This window comes from Vicugna pacos, chromosome 29, assembly GCF_048564905.1.
Source record: "Vicugna pacos chromosome 29, VicPac4, whole genome shotgun sequence".
Classification (NCBI taxonomy): domain Eukaryota; kingdom Metazoa; phylum Chordata; class Mammalia; order Artiodactyla; family Camelidae; genus Vicugna; species Vicugna pacos.
The window spans coordinates 16,687,511-16,708,657 of NC_133015.1; the positions used below are offsets into that span (position 1 = coordinate 16,687,511).

General features: G+C 38.5%; 1 protein-coding gene across 2 annotated transcripts in view; it reads left to right on the forward strand.

Annotated features, from left to right (window-relative positions):
• CPA6 (carboxypeptidase A6) overlaps positions 1 to 19,542 on the forward strand; it is a 181,219-nt gene extending 161,677 nt beyond the window's left edge. For both annotated transcript variants that reach the window (XM_015239606.3, XM_006204710.3), the window contains 3 exons: positions 11,970 to 12,172; positions 15,773 to 15,857; positions 19,014 to 19,542. In XM_015239606.3, coding sequence (XP_015095092.1) covers positions 11,970 to 12,172; positions 15,773 to 15,857; positions 19,014 to 19,201 — 476 coding nt within the window. In that variant the 3' untranslated portion in view covers positions 19,202 to 19,542. The remainder of the gene's footprint in view (positions 1 to 11,969; positions 12,173 to 15,772; positions 15,858 to 19,013) is intronic.
• The last annotated feature ends 1,605 nt before the right edge of the window (positions 19,543 to 21,147 follow it).

The window sequence follows — 21,147 nt, forward strand, 5'->3', positions numbered from 1 at the left end:
ATATAAAATATATATATATAAGTATACATATAAATATAAAATTTATATAATATTGAGTCTGATTCTGGCTATATTATTATTTTTTCACTGTGATTACAATTCTATAAAATACATAACGATTCCTTATGTACATATGACAGATATGTGTGTGACATACACACATTTACACACTAACACATGGGGGAAAATATATACAAAAAGGCAAGAATTGGAGGACTAGTGTTTTTTCATTTTTTAAATGTTTTCTTAACTTAGTTTTAGAATTTTACTTTAAGGAACGAATTTGCCTTAAATAATGTATATTCTGTACTTATTTTTCCCATTCAACCTGCAAATAGATTAGCCAAATGACCAATCAAGCAACGTGATTTTTTAAAGATGCATATATTGAAATGAATCTCAGAGATAAGTGCCATTTAAATATATGATCTTGTTGCCACTATGAGACTTTATATATATTTTTTTTAATTGAAGTACAGTCAATTACAATGTGTCAGTCTCTGGTGTATAGCACTGTCCCAGTCATGCATATACATACATATATTCATTTTCATATTTTTCCATTAAAGGTTATTACAAGATATTGAACGTAGTTCCTTGTGCTATACAAAAGAAATTTTTTTTCCACTATGAGACTTTAAATAAGCCCATCCTCTTATACTACTGAGAAGTTAGCAAAACTCAGAGCCACAGAAGTCATTCAACAAATTTACTGAGTACCTACTATACACCGGTACTCTTTGGATGCTACTTTGGAATAAATGTTTCTTCAGATCAAAGAAACAGATTTCAATTTTCTTCTCCAAAATGTTTTTTTCTCTACCTATCTATGTTCAAATGACACTTTAAATAAAAACATCTTTTCTGACCATAAAACTTGGACCTATTGCTATTCTTATAATTTCATCATTCACCACAGTCCTGTGTGTTAAGAGAGAAAGAATAAAATTGGAAGGATATAGGAAAATAGGCAATATTATACATTCCTTTTGAGAAGGTGAATGGGTACAACTGTGGAAGGGTATTTGGCAATGTCTACCAAAAAAAAAAATGCACATCCTTTTGACTGAGTAATTAAGTAACTCTCATTTTAGGAACTTATCCTATGGCTATACATAGAAAATAACATATATACAAAGATAACCATTGCAGTATTCTTTATCATAACAAGAGAAGCATCCCAGATGTCCATCAACAAAGGACTAGTTAAGTAAATTAGGCTACAGTCATACACTGAAATAGACAAATAGAATTAGGTAGCTATTTTATGGGTTGATACGGAAAAATCTCCAGGATTACATAAAATCTCCAGGTTTTTTAAAGAAGTTTTTATTCCCACAAATATAATAACTTATATTTATTATAATATAACTCTGGCTTTTTGCTTATAAATGCCCAAACCCTGGAACAGTGCAAGAGAGTAGTAACAGTGATTGCTTCTGGGGAAAAGAAATGGATGGCTAGACCGATGAGGGAGGGAGAACTTGACATAGCCATGTACATCCATTGGCCATTCAAAAAAATTAAAACCATTAAAAATAAGTCAGCATTTTTTTCTGAAAAAGTTAAAAATAAAATTTCAGCTAAAATTGAGCTCCAGATGTACTACTACCATTCAAATCACTTTCCCTCATTTTATGTTAGTTTTTGCCATTTAGTTGTTAGTTATTATATTAGTAAAACATAGGGGAGTGGGACCAAAAACAAGTATCCCTTGGGCCTGTACACTAATCGTATCACACTCCTTCCACCACCATTCTTCACTGCCTCCACTCACTGCTCCACCAAATGGGGTGGAGGATACTTAATTATACATCATTTAATCCAACAAACACCAAATGCATTGATTGCCCTCTATCGATCTGGCCTTCCCCATTATGTCTCATTTTTGTTTGTTTTTGGTGGGGGGGGTAGTAATTAGGTTTATTTATTTATTTATTCTTGGAGGAGGTACTGGGGATTGAACCCAGGACCTCGTGCATGCTAACCATGTGCTCTACTACTTGAGCTATACCCTCCCCGCCCCCATCATGTTTCTTGATACTGCTCTAGAGGTGTTGACTGGGAAACAGATTGAGAGAAAAAAGTTTTACTTTGATTCAAAACATTTTTACAAAAACTTGTTTTATCTGGTAGAGAAACAAACTATGTCAGCAAAAATTTTGAACGAACGTGACATATTTCATTAGAACACACTGTTTTCTTATACTAGCATCTACTTAAAGTGAGGCTCCAGCATGCCGTTTTAGACTATGTAATTCAGAGAGAGAGATTCCAGAATGGGCTTCCAGCAAGTTCCACAGCAAAAAATGGCACTGATGCATCTCGTTCATCACTCCTAGATCGGGATGGATCATGGGCAACGGTGAGAGACAGAGCAGTAATATGATTTAAAACTGCTGATTCCCTTTCTATGTGTTTTCATCCTCAGGCATAGTCTTACTCTCAGGTATAATTTTATTTGCACATATTTCACAGACATGCCAGAAATCTAGAAAACATCATTGTTCAGACTCTTGTGCCATCTCCTACCTTTTCCTACAACCTTAACTTACAATAAAACGGACCTTAAAATGTGAAACACAAGGAATTTTAATGTGATAGACTAAGAGGGACCTTGCTATAGGGCAGACTGATTCACACAATAAACATTTATTGAGCCCTGCTATGACTGATAAGCAAATAGGAATACTGAATTCTTGTTCTTGGGAACCAGCTGTCTGGTGAGGGAGACCCAGCGAGTCAACAACAGCGGTGATTTGAGGCCGAGTGAAATCTGAGCCCTCACAGAGGAGAGGAAAGAGAAATTCTGACAAGCATGAGATGGGAAAGCTGTAGACAAGTGACTTTTGAGCTGAGCCCTCCAGGTGTGGAAGGACTTTGGCAGGTCTCAAGATTGGAGCTGGACAGCCCAGGCTGAAGGGAGGAGAGAGACAAAGGCAAAGGAGTGTGGGAGGGGTGAGGGAGCAGGACCCACGAGCGACGGCTGGGGCTGGGGCATCTAAGGATGTTAAGGAAACTTAAGTATGTAATCACACTGAAAAATAATTTTTCCTCTGGCCTGGAACCATAAACTATCAGTGCTGCAAAGAGTCATAGCAATCATTCTCTAATCCATCAGTTCTCAGCCTACTTTTTCCCCACTCCCACCCACTCGGCTGATGGTGAGGGCACCCTCCTGTGGTTCATTCCAAGCACACCCATTCGATTTATCTTTTCTCTCCTCCATTACAAGAGTACATTGCTTCTATGTGAAATCTTTAAAAATGAAACAATTGAACTTATTTACAAAACAGAAACAGATTCATAGACATAGAAAACAAACTTTGGGTTACCAGGGCACAAAGGGGTGGGGGTGGAGGGATAAACTGGGAGTTTGGGATTTACAGATACTAACTACTACATATAAAACAGATTTTAAAAAAACAAGGTCCTACTGTATAGCACAGGGAACTATATTCAATGCCTTGTAATGGCCTATAATGAAAAAGAACATGAAAAGGAATATATGTATGTATGTATGTGTGTGTGTGTGTGTATATATATATATATATAAAACTGAATCACTATGCTGTACACCAGAAACTAACACAACATTGTAAATTGACTATACTCCAATTAAAAAAAAAGAATAAATTAAAAGTTATTGATCAGGATAACTAAACCAATTTTTTAGTTAAGTAATTTTATAATGTGTGACTAGCTACTACTTTTTTTTTTTTTAAGTAAAATCATGTTTTTTCAAGTTTCATCCACCCTGAGTCCCACTGAGTTTCTCTGCTGCTGCAGCTTCATCAGGGCCCCTCACCTTCCTGTTCCCTTCTTCTCTCACGCTCGAGTGTACTTAGTCTGCAATGTACACTTTACAATTGTATCATATCCTACATTGGCTTGTCTAAATTGCTCATATGCCCACATCTTGTCTTCTGTCTAGATTTATGAGGTCCTTGTAGAGTTTCGCATCTCAATACTCAAAAACTAAAGAGGCGATGTATGGTATGGAAGTTAAATTGCTGAAGTGTTCAGAACAGAGATGTATGCAGCTTTATTTGACAAGACTCTGCACTGCAGAGATCTTGTTATATATTCTGCAGTAGTTCTGCATGTAAAGATGGGAAAGAGAATGTTGTTTTAGCTACAGAAACAATATATTGGCCCCCATAAACTAAGAGAAAACTAATAACCTCATGCTCCTAGAACCTAGAGTGACGGGTTTTAACGATTCTTGTTCTGTTCCCCTAGAAGCCTGATTTATCATTGTTTCCTGGGTATTAAGTTCTTTTTCAGTGTTTTTTGTTTCCTTGTTGTGTCCTGGTGCTTTAGCTTCCTGCTTTCTTGATCTTCTGTTATTCGTTCGATATTTCTGATCAGAATCTGTGTAACTGAAGCCACATCTGGACAGGACTCTTCAAATTGTATACCCAGCACAGCTACTTAAAATCCCCAAAGGACTTACTGTTCAATAATATTTGTGAGCTGTTTCTTCACATTTTAGTAAAGCCTGGATAGTGCCCCCAAAAGGCTATAAATAAAATTAAATTGCTTTAGTGGTTTTCTTTCCACCTGAATTAATTTATTTCCCTCTTAGAGGCCCCACTATTCAGAATTCAGATTTTATTTTTTAAAGACAGGGTTGGTATAGGAAAAGCAAAAAATATCAGAGAGAAACACTAGCAGAAAGAATTCTCAATGTGACATTCCCATTCTGCTGCTGAATCAATACTTAATCTGTGGTAAATAACATTGGCAGGATGCCAATCCATAAAATGCTATAGAATATTCCAATGTCTAATGTGTTTCTCAGGCAAACAGCATTAAATCAAGACATGGCCCTTCTTAATATAAGGCAGTTTAACTCATGTGTGATAATTATGAAATAAAATTTTTTTAGTTTATTACATACCCAATATTGGTTAAATGCTGTGCTATGCTTAATCACATAGGGAAATGGGGATGCCTACAATTTTAACACAGGACACGAAGTTTTATGACAAACGCAGGTAAAGGGTATTATGAGCACAGAGGACAGGCACCTGACCCAGCCTAAGAGCACTGGAGCAGGTGCTGAGAAGTGGTAACTGAATGGAGCATTGGAGGACATGTAAGATCAGACTGAGGAAAAGAGATGCTTCAGACAAAAGAAACAGCATGTGCCAAGTCATAAAGACAAAGTGCATGGAACCTCAAGAAAATGACCAATAGTGTAGTAGGAGGACAAGTAGAAGGTTTGAGGCAGACCGATAGAAACTAAAATTTCAAGCAGGTCAACCAAAAACATGAAGGGCCTTATCCCATAAGCATCTGGTCAGAGGGAGGGAGCACGACCCTGACTTCCAAGGAAGGAGAAACTATACAGTCTTGAAATTTACAGAGCCATAGAAAGTATGTGAAATTATCTAGTAAATGGCAAATTAGCAATCACAGTCCTATCTGTACAGCAACAGGACAAAATTCACGAATTGTTTTTTAAGACAGGAAAACACACATACGAGATAAACTATAGTACCTATCACTGCTCCATTCAAACACTTTGATCACATTACTTCTATGGCTTTTAAGCTGGAGTCAAGATTCCAGAACTTCATCTGGAAGGCAACCACTGAAGGATTTCAAGCAGCAGAACAGTAAGATCATATTTATGTTTTTAGAAGATGACCATGACTTTGTTGAGAAGGCAGGACAGTCTGAATATAGGGAACTCTTCTGATAATGCACGGGAATGAATGGGGGCCTGAACTTTGTTGGCTGGAAGTGGCATAGATTCAGCAGACAAGATCAACCAAGTTTGCTCTCCAATTGAATGGAGGGACAAGGGAGAAGAAAACCTCAAGAATTGCTCCACCTACGTTTCTGACTTAGGCCACTAGAATGAGGGAAACAGACCAAGAAACATAGCAAAAGTCAAGTTGGTGGGTAGGAAAGAGAGAGATGGTTTCATCTAAGGACATCTTGAGCTTCCAGAGCCTCTTGAGACAAGCAAGTGGAGATGTGCATAAGGCTACTGTATACATGAGTTTGAAGCTAGAGATGGAGATTCAAGTCATTGACTCACGCTAGATCCCATGTCTGCTTGCCTACTCAAGAATACTGCTCCAGGAATTTCCCCAGCTCTTTTGTTCTGTTGTCTTTTTGGCTGGTTAGGTGGGGTGTTTGTTCTCTACTGGACTTTTCCCCCTCAGTATAAAAACATGCTGGTAATCCTTCTACCTGAAAAAATCCTTTTCTTGTCTCCACATCTTCTACCAGCAACTGCCCCATTTCTTTGTTCCTTTTTGAAGTATCTAATCCTCTCCCTGTAGTCTAAGCTCACTACACATAGTGTTATACTCTCATCAAATCATTCCTCATGCTGCTAAATACAGCAGTCAAATCTTGACCTCATCTTACTTGATTCCTAAGCCGCACTGACAAAATGGATCATGCTCTATTTTTCACTACGTTTAGCTTCACTTGGCCTCTGGAATATTCAACTCTCTTCTAAACTCATTGGTTGCTTGGTCATTTCTTTTCAGTCTATTTTTGCTGATCACTGGCATGTCCAGGGGTCAGTCTTAGACCTTTTCTCCTCTCTATGTGTGGTCATTCCTTTAGCGATCTCATCCTCTACCACATGCTTCTGACTCCTAAATGTGTATCTTCAGCCTAAAACATTCTCCCAAACTCCTGTGTATAACACCTACTTGCCACCTCGACAGGGGTATCTAACAGACATCTCAAACTCAAAATATCCAAAACTGAACACTTAATCTTTACTCTGCCAGACCTGTTCTTCCATTTCTCAGTTCAGTTGATGGCAACTCCAAGCTTCCAATCACTCAAGTCTAAAACCATGGAATAAACTTGAACTCCTTTTTTTTATACCTTCATCTAATCCATTAGGAAATCCTTTTGTTTTTACTTTCAGAATAGCTCCAGATTCCAACCACTCCTGACCACCTCGATTACTACCACCTTGGTCCAAGCCACCATCTCCCATCCAAATTACTGTAGGAGTCTTCTAACCAGTCTCACAGTTTCTACCTTTGTACACATCCTCCCACCCCCGCAACACACTGTCTGTCTCTCTCCTCAGACAGAATGAGCCTTTGAATTGTAAGTCAGATGTTGTCAATCCTCAGCTCAAAGTGCTACAGTGACTTCCCAATTTACTCACCCACAGGACATAAACCAGCCTATAAAACTTTACATGGTCTGGGCCCCCACTGATGTCTGATATCATCAATCTCTACCTTCTCCTCAACACTTGGCTCCCTCCACACTGGCCACACACTCCAGGCCTTGGAGTCTCTGCAATGGCTGTTCCCTCTGCCTAAAACTATGGCTAACTCCCTGTGTTCTTCAAGTCTGCTCAAAAGTCAGCTTCTGAGAATAATCCTCATCACCATCTTTATAATTGCAACTCATCTCCCCAGAATTCCTGATCTTTATTACCCTCCTCTGCATTTTTCTCTTTCCCACCACATCTTCCTACTACAGTGTAATTACTTATTCACTGTGTTGCTTATTGTCTCCCCATCAACATCATGGCCACTGTTAGAATGTAAGCTCTACAAGGCAGAAACCTTTGCTTTGTTCATCGTCATATCCCAGCCTGTGGTACATGGCACGTACATAGTAAATACTAGTTGAATGAATGAAAGCATCAGTCTACAAGTAGTAGCTGAAGAAGCCGTATTCACTGAAGAGAGAGATCACTGGAGAAAATGGACTAAGGGCAGAACAACTGGCTATTCCTTCTTTTAAGGGACTGATATAGAGAAACCCATAAAGAGGACCGAGAAGGAAAGAACAGCCTTGTTGGAAGAAAAATAACAGTGTGTCAAAAGCCAAGGAAGGAGACTATTTCAAGCTCTGTGAGAAGCTACATAAGGGGGGCTCAAGCCTAACCAGAGAAGATCTAGTGAGGATAATGAGGATAAGGCAAGTTCTTCAAGTAACAGAGGTGTCTCACTGTGGCTATGTGGCCAGGGATACCAGGCACTTAGCACCCACATCTCCAGCTACAGCCCCAATTGTTCCCCACTCCAAAAGGAACCACTGCGCTGGCCCTGTTTTCAGTACCAAATCTTTATCCCTCTTGCTACTTAATCTTGAAGAAGAAAATCAGTAAGTTTGGTTTTTCTTCCCTTATAAAGGATAAAGGACGCAATTCCTACCCAATGTTAGTTGAAAAACAAGTCTTTAGCCTCTATGAAACTCAGGAGTAGCTTAAAATAGTTACAATGTACAGAGAAAATAAAAAATGAAAACACTGAAGAATTAAATGCGTTTTTTTGACACTGTAACAAAGCAAGTAATTTATCTTTAGCACCTTAGAATATTATTTAGAAGAGGGTCTGATTTTCTAAGGAAATGTCAATTGAATTGTTACTCATTATTCCAAATATGATATTATCTTTAAGTTAGAACACTATGTTTGTTTATATATGTAAATGATGTATATATAATATTTAATGTAAAATTTGCTCAATGGGTCACATTTTTATTTTGATAGCACATAAGCCTCCCAAATGAAGTTTAAAGAAATAGTTTGGGCAACTAATTCCCAGTTATATTGGATGGAGCTGGAGGTGGAGGACAGGAAGGGAGAGGATGGGAGGAACTCTGGTGGTGTCATGAAGTGACTTCTACCACCGCACTCTGAGAAGACCATTTTAAAAATAGTTACCAATTCATAATAATAACAGCAACAACAACAACCAAGAAGATATACTAAAGGAGAAAATGATAAAATGTACTGAAGAACATGAAACGCCATCTGAGCAAATGCAATGGCATAACATGTTCTTGGATTGGGTGACTCTATATAGTAATATCATCCCAAAATCAGTATAAATTTAATGCAATTCCAATTAATCTCAACATAGTTTTTCATTTCGCTTTATGTTCTGGGGAATTGATCAAATGATCATAAAGTTTTTATGGAAAAATAAATAGACCCTGAAAAGCCAATAAAACTAAAAAAAAAATAATAGTAAGGGAAATTTGTCTTGCCTGGTATTAGGGCATAACTTAATGCTACTACAGATTGACAGGGTGACAGTATGGAGCTAGTCAAATAGATCAGCAGAACAGAGAAGCCAAGAATACAAACCCAAGATTCACAAATACAGTAGACTTTAATATATGACCAAGGTGGTATTTCAATTCACTGAGAAATGATAGAATATTTAATAAATAATGCTGATAGAATTGATTATCAATATAGAAAAACTGAAAGTATAACCATACGTTCCATATGTATAAAAATAAATCCAGAAGGATTAAACACTTAGATGGAAAAAGAAAATAAAGTTCTCAGAAGAAAGTCTATAAATTACCTAAAATCTTTCAGAATAGGAAGAACTTTCTTAACCAAGACAGGAAACCCAAGAGCTGTTCAAAAAGAAAAGACATCGTAATTATACAAAATTTAGAATGTCTAAAATGATAGAAGTAATCATAAACAACTGAACAGAAAAATTATAAAATCAAGGATAAAATGCAACGCAGATGACAAACATCTACACAAAGCTCTTTTATACATGGGCAAGAAAAGATAAACAGTCCAGGAGAAACCAGCATGAGCTAAGGACATGATGAAGCAATTCAGAGCAGAGTCCAGTCCAGAGTCAACATATGAATCGCCGCTCAAACATACTTGCAGTAAAGGAGGCAAATGAAATGTTTGCCATCAAACTGGCAAAAATCAAAAGGTGATACACTTTCAGGGTATCTTGGGCAAGGATTAAGGAGAGACTGTACTCACACACTGCTTGTGGAAGTGTGAACAGTAACAATCTTAGCAAGCAACTGGCAAAAATCTGTGAAAATTAAAATCTTTTTAAAAATTCAAAATTTTGTACTTTGTATTATGTGAAATTTAAAAGCTATACCTAAAAGTAAAACATTGAAAATGAAACAATAACCAATGAAAATAGGCCACGATAACTATGACATCTTTATTTTACTTTCACATTTCAGTAAGAGTTCAACTATAGTCAGTGTGGATTCAAGTTTCCTTTTTCAAAAGTATTTTGAAAATATTACTCTACTGCTGCAATTTAAAACGTCAGATGTGAATCTAATTTTTCTTCCTTTATAGACGACCTGCTTCTCTGGAATTGTTTCCTTTTCTTAAATTTCATTTTACTGTTTCAAAGTGTTAATATTGTCCCTTTTCTCTTTTCTTTTTTTTTTTTTTTGGTGCACAATAAGCCCATTCAATTTTTCCTTAATTGTGGCAAAATTTCAATTAGCAGTTCTTCAAATATTTAACTTTTTTTTCTCTTTTAGAAGCCCTATTAATCAGATGTTGACAATTATTCTATTTTTCATACCCTTTAATTTTTTTTCTCATTTTTCCTATTCTTTGTTCCTTTTTAATGCCTTCCGGGAATGTTTCAAAACTTACTCCATCTCATCAATCACTCATCAACTGTATTCATTCAACCCATGAATTAAGTTTTTTATTTCCACTATAACTCACTGGTTCTTTTTTTTTTTTTTAACAACTTCTTATCCCTATTTAATGTTTCCAATGCTCTCCTGTATGCCCTTGAGAATATTTACTAGGATTATTGTGAATCCTTATTTCTCTGGCTCATTACTTCTGCTCCCTCTAGAATTTGTTGCTCAATCTGTGAACTCTCCTTTACAGTGTTGTACATCAATGTTCCTCAGATGTCTATTTTTCCCACTCTCTTTGGATATCAGCTATGTGTTTATATTAAGTGCTGAGCTCCATCCGTATCCTACTTGCTTTTGGGGCATCTCCAGAATTAGGCCCATAAGAGGAAAACCACAATTGCTCTAAGCTCCTCATCTTGACTCTCCTGTGGGATAAACAAGACAATGTCCTCAAAAATTAGCCTGATCTGACTTGGCTGTCTTTTCCTTTTCAGCAGAAACAGAGTATGTGACACAGAATCACCAAACTTTTTCCATTTGTTATAGAAAGAGTTATAGTTCTCTAGGGGTCAGGGAGGGATAATAAGGACTCAGAATGCCAAATTACTATGGAAAGTGTCATTATTTCCAAGATTCCTTGGAACCTTAATACTTTGTGATTGTTAGAGTGAATCTTATTTTCCTTCCTCCCCTTCAGAGACTTATATAATTTTTTAATTCAAAAATTATTAAAATTTGGTTTTGAGGATTTCTTAACTGAACCCTCACTGACCCCTAAGATAACTGAAGAAGCCTTTTGGGTTTTACAAAACCTGTTTGGATATAGCTGATCTAAAAATATAATAGAAATTGGTCTGGCATGTTCTGTGGAATTATTTCTGTCTTGCCTCCCTCTTCTTGATGTATCAGTATTGGTGTCTTACCAGACACCTGTACAGATGTCCAGCCTTTTCTTTTGCTCTGACATTCACTTACTCAACAAGTATTTGTTGGACACTTGCCGTATGACTATTCTAGCTGTCAGGTGCCCAGCGAGAAAGACACAGTCCCTGCCTTCACAGAACATTAGAGTCTAACAAAGAATCCAGGCTGAATGCAGTTTCTGTTAGAGCAGAGCTTTCTTTCTGTATTGCTTTCCATTGTATCCCAGGCACCCAGAACAGTGTAAATATTGAGTGAATGTTAAATGAGTAAATTTTTGACACTATTTAAAAGTGTGTTGAGTGTTACGGAAGGAAAGTGTCAGAATCATGGAGCATATAAACAGGCGAAACTGCTCTGGGGGACAACATAGAATTAGTTCTCCCCAGCTGATAGAGACAGCCCTTAAGCGTAATTTGTGCAGGCCCAGTTAAACGGGCAGCACTGATTTCCTATTCAGGCTAACCTCCTATGATGTATGGAGGCCTGAACTCATCTTGGATTTTTCGGAGTATTGGTATTTGTAAATGAGAAATTAGATGAATTGCATAATAGTATCTTACGTTCATAGAAATGAAAGAAAAATCAATTTAACCATGTTAGTTTGTGTTTCTTGCTTCTCTCCTGCCCACTCCTGCACCCCATTTTCTAACTTGCAGAAGAAGGAGCTTCTACACACCCCTGTGATGACACGTACTGCGGACCCTTCCCAGAATCTGAACCGGAAGTGAAAGCTGTAGCTAACTTCCTCCGGAAACACCGGAAGCACATCAGGGCTTACCTCTCTTTTCACGCATACGCTCAGATGTTGCTGTATCCCTATTCCTACAAATATGCAACAATCCCCAACTTCAGCTGCGTGGTAAGTATTTGAAGCTGAGCATGTGTGTCAGTTTCATGCTTTTATAATGCTAAGACGGTTCTATGTAGTCATGATGATGGCAAACACAGATTGTGTTGTGTTTGTCCTAATAAGCATTTCATATATATTAGCTCATTTATTTTTCATAAATTGTATGCTCTATTATTATCCCAACTTCACAGATGAGGAAACTGAAACCTAAAGAAATTAGATAATTAGACTAAGAACACACAGCTACTAAGTGACAAAGCCAGGATTCACCCCAAATCTAGCTCGAGCATTGTTGCTTTCGACCACTGTTCTATGCTGCTTCTCAAATGCAATCATTTCAAAACCTATTTACATTCTTACCACAGATTCTATGGAAAATGTCAGGATGGATTTGATTAGTATCACAGCTTCGTCACATATGCAAAGCTGTAATTAACTTTATTGAGTAAATAATTGTTCATAAATTACAATCTGACTCTCATTCATTAAAAGCAAGTTTTAATTTATGAGCACTATTTGCTTAATGCTACTAAGTCTCTGGGTGTGTATCTGACAAGTTAATGCTAAGAATGAACAGCCTTTCAGGCGTGAGATTAGCTGAAAGTGAAAAAGCAGGGTTCCTCCCTCTCCTCACTATAGGAACTCAACAAGCCATCCCCTGTAAGGCATAATTCCTCACAAAGGGAATCCAGTTCAGAGCCTATAGCATCTAAAGGCCGTTAAAGTTCAAAGCCAGGCCAAACTAGTACACAGTGTTAGAAGTGAGGAAGAGGGAGGGAGCTGAGATTGGGAGGGGGCAGGGCGGGCTTTGGGCAGCTGTTGACGCCCTATTCTTTCCTGGACGATGGTTACATCTGTGTGTGCAACTTGCGATCGTTCATTAAGCTATAAACTTAAAATTTGTGTACATTTCTGAATGTATGTTTTACTTGAATTTGAAAGTTTTTATAAAAGAGAAGCATCCTCTTTCTCCCTCTACCTTGACCTCCAAATCCTACCCCAGTTGCTTGGGGTTGCTGGAATTCCTGATCTAGATACCTAGGACCTGGAAAGAATGAGGACCATGAGGAGGTCAGAAGGTGGCCTGGGGGAAGACTTGTATTCTGTCCAAAAGAACTCTGTTCTTAGTGTTTCATGCAAGAATTCTGAGCAAATTCTCTCTCTTGAGAAATACTGTAAAGGGGGGGAGGGGGATGATGGTTGACAGTGATACTCTTCAGCTCCTCAGTGGGTCAAATAGGTTTCTCGTTCCTGCTGACCTGGCACCCTAACCACCTTGCACCACGATGTTTCTACAGGCAAATGTTCAGCCCGTTCTCAGTGGGGCATAGTGCCTACTTACAGTCTCACAACAGAGTATCTGGAGTAATGCAATATATCACAACTATCACAGGAGAATGGTCTCCATATTTTGAACTTATCTTCCCACCAGAAGTTAAGCCTATTTTCCTTTTGTCTTGCATTGGAGGATGTGTTATAAGGAGAGAATCAGTGGTTCATAACTGACTATGAATTTGCCTCCCAAGGGACACTGGACAATGTTGGAGACAATTTTTGATTGTCACAACAGGGGCAGGACATGCTATTGACATCTGCTGGGTAGAGGCCAAGGATGCTGTGAAACATCCTACTTTGCACAGGACCGCCTCCCACAGCAAAGAATGATTTAGTCCAAAATGTCAGTAGTGCCACCATTGAGAAATCCTGTTAGTGGGCTGCAGATAAATTGAATCGCTAAAACCAAGATTACAATTCTCCAAAACTAAAAATGGCCTCGTATAACAACAACAAAAAACCAATTCTCTGAAACTACGTTGTCTCTGAATGTTAACCAGAAACCCCTGAATTCTATTAAACTTGTTCAAAAGCATTCCATCAATATGCAGGAGTGCTTCTGCTAGCATTTTTGGGTCACTAAATTGCTTTAAATATGAAAATATTTAAGTAGAAAAATATACACCTTACTAAGCCGAGGTCCAACAAGTGAGGCCTGGGTCCTTCCGGACAATTGGAAAACAGATGCAATGGAGAAAGGAAGAATTGCTTAAACTCTTTCCAACAGGTGCCACCCTGGAAAATAATTCTTAGAAAATTTGATGAAGTTTCCACTCTTTGTGGGAGAATCACATCTAAACCTTTCATCAGCCTGCTCCCGCCAAGTGGCAGAAGTACCATGAGCTCAAAGGGCTGAAACTAGGCATATGTTTGAAAATAGGCAAAGCTTGTTTTTTCCTCAATAGTTTGTTTTTCTCAAAAGATTTTTCCCCCCTTGAGTTTAATCATCTGAAATAATGACCAACAAAGGTCTCCTCACCAGCAGAATGCAGTCATCTTCTAAATGTAGAAATGTCTGCCTTTGCCATGGAATATTGCTGAGACCATTGGAGAAGATGTTAAAAGTCTTAGCACTTTCTCCTTAAAGCTCCCTCATTATGGTGTTTACATTCCTCTTCTGCTGGCTCCTGTGAGGAGACTGCCATCATCAGTGAGATCAATAATAAATGCCTGCCAGGTCCTGAATATCCATCAAGGGTGGCATTTGCCGCCAGTGCTGCTTTCTGCATCCTTGAGGTGAGTGAGGACAGCAAGCTGAAGCCGGGTCCAACACACAGCATCACGCTGCCCAGAGAGCTTCAGTGGCCATATTAAATTATTCACAGGCAAATGGAAATAGGAGAGTTGTATACTGGTTTCAACAGACTTCTATTCTTTTCCTCTCGCTGGTCATACAATACTTCTCAAACTCCCTGTTGAAACTAATGCTTTTATACCACTTGAAAATATTTTCAAGGGTAGCCTGTATCATTCTAGTTCGTGTTAGAATGTTCACCTTTTTGCAGTTGATGGGGCTTATTTTTCCTGACTTGGGGCATTGGTAGGAGTTTCTATCTCAGCGGAGCTTGGATGAGCTCTGTCAGAGGCATGTGTAACCTCAGATGCCAGGAAGCACTCTGAAATTGTTTCCATTCCCAGTGGGGACAAACAGAGAGCAAGCGAAGTCATTCTCACCGAAGGAACTGGCTTCTTAATTGATCCAAATGTGTTTTAAATACCTTGTACCTAGCCACTGGAGTATGTACTTAAGGATCAATAAGATTATCTTGATATTCTTGCAGATCTATGCTTACTCAACATTCATGCAAGAAATATTGATTAAGTGTCAGTTATGCACAGACACACTGCTAACTACTGTATGTGTAGCTCTGACTAAGACTGACAGGGGCCCTGCCCTGTCAAGCAGTTTGTAATTTATAGAAGTGGGTGTACCTGAACCATAAAGGGAAGAGGACAGAACACTAAATCTGCATCAGAAACCGAGTGCTTATCCCAACTCTACACCTTGCTGGCCCATTAACCTCGCTGAGCCTTCCTTTCTTGCCTGTATACAGAAATATTAGTGATCACTGGCTCACTGTGAGACTTAATAATGTGTTCTAAAATGTACTGCAAAAATGTATCATGTAACAGAATTATTATTAAACTATTAATTAATGTGCCTATCCTGGCTCTCCAAATTAATGACCCCTAAGGCTCAGACAACATGCCAGTATTCCTTAAGGTTTCAATGCAATGATATAAGTGATATCATTTCTGTATTCAACCTCACAGGAATCTGCAGCTTATAAAGCTGTGAATGCACTCCGGTCGGTACATGGGGTACAGTATAGATATGGACCTGCCTCCAGCACGTTGTGTAAGTTTCCTATGGATGTTGTGTTGGACTCATCTCTTGAACCAATATCCTGTGTAATGACTTCCCTTCTAAAAACAAAAAAAGAGAAAATGTGTTCCCCCCTTAAAGTGAAATTTTTGACAGCTAAATTAGCCAAGGAAGATGGAGGGAGTTTGATGAGTTTTCTACTGCTTAACAGAAATCACTATACCAATCCAAACAAATACTAAGCAGAGAATATTCTAAGCATGTAGTAAAGACTGTGAAGTTGAATTGAGATCTTATGACAGTACAAAGTACCAAGATGAGCTCCTTAAGCAATTGTAACTACTGTAAAAGTGGAAATGGGCCTCGAGAAGATAATGGAGTAATGTTTCAGCCCTAAAAGAGCTTCCCTTTTATCCTTTCCTCCACAATTCTTGTTATGACATTCTGTTTCTTACATAACACATCCAGCTGAATTTCCTCTTACAAGGTTATTAAAATATTTCTTATTTTATGTGAAGTAAAGAGCAACTGGGTACATGGAAAGACCTTGGACAAAGAGCCAGGAGGCATGGATTCTAGTCTTCATTCTGCCACGAGTTAATGTCATCCTGGTCAAGATATTAATCCCGGGCTTCAGTTTCCACAACTGCTCAGTGAGGAATTGGACTAGGTCATTTCTCATGGCCTTTCAAACTCTAAAATTCATTGACTATATAACTTGCAAAATCTAGTGAGAAATCACATATATCTGAATGTCTATGTGTACATATGAAGGTATAGACACATGTTTTATGTATAGATGGTGACATCTAATAATGCTTTTCAGTGAGGTAGTAAATTTCTCCTTGATTTCTTTAATTTACTCATTATATTCCTAACTACTCACTTTCTTCAGTCTTCAGAAGAAAACGTCAGTTTGTTAATGAACATTGCTTATCATATAAATTTATCCTAATAGTGATAATGTCTGATGTATCAGAATTTTTTAAGTCCATGATCACTGGTCTTACACTGACATTTTCATAGCTTTTTCAACAGCACCACCTTGAAAGCTGAAATATAGTATGGGGGGGGAATCACATTATCAGTTAATGCCAGCACAATATATATTAATAATCTTAAAATACTGATTTTTAAAAATCTTACTCACAGTTGACCTTTTCAGTTTGGTATCAAGGCACAGTCACAGTAGTATATTTACCGAGAATAACCTGCTACCATAGAAATGAGGCTGTCCTATCACCATGATGTAAGTGTTGGCAAATATTGTCCCTGACTTTGGCTACTATGACCACTATTTGTAGTTCCAGTGAACTCTAACCCGGAGGGACAATGAACCACAGACTACCATCTGTCCCCAACTGAAGGGGAGCCTGGGAAACAGCAGAGTCATTTAATTGTCATCTTCACATAATTCTGTCTCTAACTTGTCCTGGCAAAAATGGCATAAAAAGTGGTATCATTTGAATTGGGGAATTTAAAAATAAAATCGTGTTATGTCAGGCTGGATCATATAAATTTGGGGGGGCAAGTGTATAGTCTTCTATGAAACATCTGTTCATTAACTATTAAAAGCATGTGATGCTAAAAACTGTACACTAGGCACTTTGGAGTATAAAGACGCAAAACACTAACATCTAATATATCCCGAGCACGTTATTTAATTTCCCCAACAACCCTACGCAGTAGGTATTACAATCCCGTTTTCAAAAGGGGAGACGAGGCACAGTCACAGTAGGTGATGGATCAGATACAGCCCAAACCCACAGTCTGCCTAAAGCTGCCTGAAGTCCACACTTTCAACTCTGTGCTGGAAAGCTGAAGCATGTGGGGTGGCAGCAGCCAGAAGAGACTTGCCAGAATGTATTGTCAGCTAGGTTAAGTGCCACCAGAAGTTGAAAGTGGGATCTAAGGAAGAAGGGAAAAAAAAAAAAAAACCCAAAGGAGACTGGGCCTGCTCTCATTGGTGGCCTTCAAGAACAAAGGTTTCAGAGCCAGGGAGAATCAAGAACCAGACTGAAAGTGGTTGAGGATGAAGAAACAACACATATAGATTCTCTTTTGAGTTCTAAAGCAAAAGGAAGAAGAAAAAGAGTATGAGACGTAATAGGATCATGAGAAGGAAATGCTCTAGGAGAGTGGTGGCTGGACATCTCAGTCAATGCAGATGTGGGGGGGGGGTTCTATCAACAAAACAAGGTCCTGGAGAAGGGGCCCTCTTGCTACCAGAGACAACGTGGTATCAAACAATGTCACGTGTAGAAGACCAGCAGCATTTCTTCCTGAGCTGGAAGGACAGAAGTCAGGACTGTGATGTAAGCAGAGGAGATGATGGGCTAATTACCCATCATGAGACTGGAGACAGTGGTAAAGTGAGGGGCAGGACCAGGAGAGAATAAGAGAGGTTCTGCAAGTGAAGATCTAGAAAAAGGACCCTGGAGCACCACTGGTAATGGAGAAGGACTTCAGAGACTAGTATGAATTTACAGCAAAGACTTTCTCTATCTCCTTCACAAGGGAGAAAACAGAGAAACTAGACCAGGGATTGAGAATTAGCAAAATAAAAGCAGGAAAGAATTAGAAAAGAGATCTGGTGAGAAATTCAGTAGAGTAACTGACCGTAGCCTGGTAGAGTTCAGTGAAATTCTAAAAAGCCTCAGGGGGTGTCTGGAAACTAAAATAAGTAAAGGCAAAAAACAAATTCATCAGGGGTGAAAAAATAGGGGAAGTAGAAGAAATAAGGTTTTCTAGGAACAGATCTTCAATATTCTAGACCTTGGAAAGAGAACTGAGTGATAAAAGTCCACAGTGTGGTGAATAAAGTGCGGGTGCAGATAAATGATAACGGAGTTGAGGCTGAGAAATTGAGGTCCTTGGGCTGAAAACGCATTAATACTTAGACTAGTTTTCAGAACAGAGAACAAAGTTTTCAGAGATGGCAGAGGCAAGAACCAGACTGAAAGTGGCTGGTGTGATTTATGATGATAGCAGGTATGATTTATAAGTTCCATGAGCCTGACGCTGAGGAACTACGGTTAAATCGTTCTTGTTGAAAGGGTATTTAATTGGAAAGATTTAGTATAGCTTCGTAAGCAAGTACTATATATACATTTTGAAAATTATGCAGACTCTTTAGTGAAGCTGACTTTTTTTGTTTTTTTGTTTTTTGTTTTTTTTTTTAACTTTTAGATGTGAGCTCTGGTAGCTCAATGGATTGGGCCTACAAAAATGGAATACCCTACACATTTGCTTTTGAACTACGTGACACCGGGCATTTTGGATTTTTACTCCCAGAGATGCTTATCAAACCCACCTGCACAGAGACCATGCTGGCTGTGAAGAACATCACAATGCATCTACTGAAGAAGTGTCCCTGAGACGGCCCAAGGGTCAGGCTAACTGCCAGAGGGAGCGGATTCTGCCCAAGAGCTGCTTGCCAGTGGGTGGAAATTGTTTTTAAAGAGAGGGTTGACTGCTTAGAGTGAACTTATCTGTGGACTTTAAAAGGACCCTCTCATGCAATCCCACTCTATGGCAATAAAAAAAAATGGCGGTAAAAAAGAAATTAGAGTATAACCTAGTCTGTTGTAAGAGAAGGTATCCACTTTCTCTCCCTTTAGCCTTATTTAAGGGGGGAGGGGATATTTTCAAACCCTTTTGTCTCAAGAAATGTACAAATTGAGGATTCCATGTCAATAAATCTCACGTTCTCAATTAAGATCTAGACTACTAATGTTAAATGACTTGGTTCTCATCTGAAATGCAGATTTTTGAAATGGAAAGAATGATATTTCTTAATAAATATACAACTTAATAAGACCTCGAGTTATTCACATCATCCCCTGGCATTAGCACACCAAGGACCTATAAAAATGTAGCAAGGAAGAGCACTTAGATTCAGACTCTGAAAATACCACTTAAAAAAAAAAGAGTAAACATTGAGATTCCACAGAGTGTTAAGAGATTTATACTTACTAATAATCTCACCAATTCCTCAAATTCTATTATCATCCCCATTTTTCAAATGAGGAAATTGAGGCTTAAAAAGGTGATATAGTCTCCCACGTCCAGGAATATGACAGGATAAGGGTCGGGACTGCTGGAAATAACTAAAACTTCTGGACAAAACACAATTTTTTAAAATTTATCTTTGAAACATCATATAAAAAAAGTAAGGAAATCTCAGACTGGACATGAAGTGAAGGCAGGGTCCTGGAAAGGTAAGAGGTGCACTGTTACCCTGAGAGTGTGTGTCAGACCAGCTGAGTGCAGACTCTGGTTTTCATAGCACTTCGGGGAATGGGAGCAGAGAACAAAGCCCAGTGCTACTCCAAGGTGGGGAGTCCACTAGCAGATTCTCCTCCTGCTAATCCTTCAGTGTAAGGACAAACTACAAGCAAACACCATGCCACTTCCAGTGGACCACACCGAAAATAGACTATTTAAAATCTTGGCAAGAGTAGAGAGGGGAGCAATTGCTACTGAGAATTTGGAAACACAAGTCAGCCCTCACCCAGTTTTGCAGCCCAAATTCCTACTACCTGACTGGTCTGATAAACCTCTAGCCAAGAGTTTTACTTCTGATAAATCCCAGATTGGTCAAATTATACTCTCCAAGTATTTGGTAGAAGCAACTGCAAATCCTCTTAGCGGATTTATCTGACCAAAACACATCATGAACACCAGGATAATGAGCCTAAACACTCCCAGAGAGAGAAAAAAACAAAAAACAAATAGTCACAGATAAAGGAATGAGGACTAGAGTTAGAATGAAACTTCTCAACAGCACCACTGAGGCTTGAAGATGGAGAAATGCCATCAGAATTCTGCAGGAAATTTCTGTCCTAAAAAATCTATACCCAGCAAAACAATCAATGAAACGTGAGGGTAGAATATGGACATTTTTGTACAACCAAGGTCCTAGATATGTATCTTTCTCAGGAAACTTCTGAAGGATATGCTTTACCAAAATGAGGGAGTAAACTAAGAGAATGATGTAGGATCCCAGAAAATAGGAAATCCAACATAGGAGAAAGGAATTGGGGTGGGGGGGGGAATCAAGATAACGGTGAAAGGAAAAATCCCAGTAAGAGCAAATGCCAGGCTTAGAGAACAACTACCTTGGAATAGGAGGAAGAGAACTGAAGGCTTCAGATGAAATTCTCCAAGATAAATATGAACAGAACACTTAAACATGTGCAGACTTCTACTTCTATCAAAAAATTTAGGAAAGACAAATATAAGATGGTATCACTTATATGTGGTATGAATAAACTGATTTACAAACCAGAAATAGGCTCACAGACATAGAAAACAAATTATG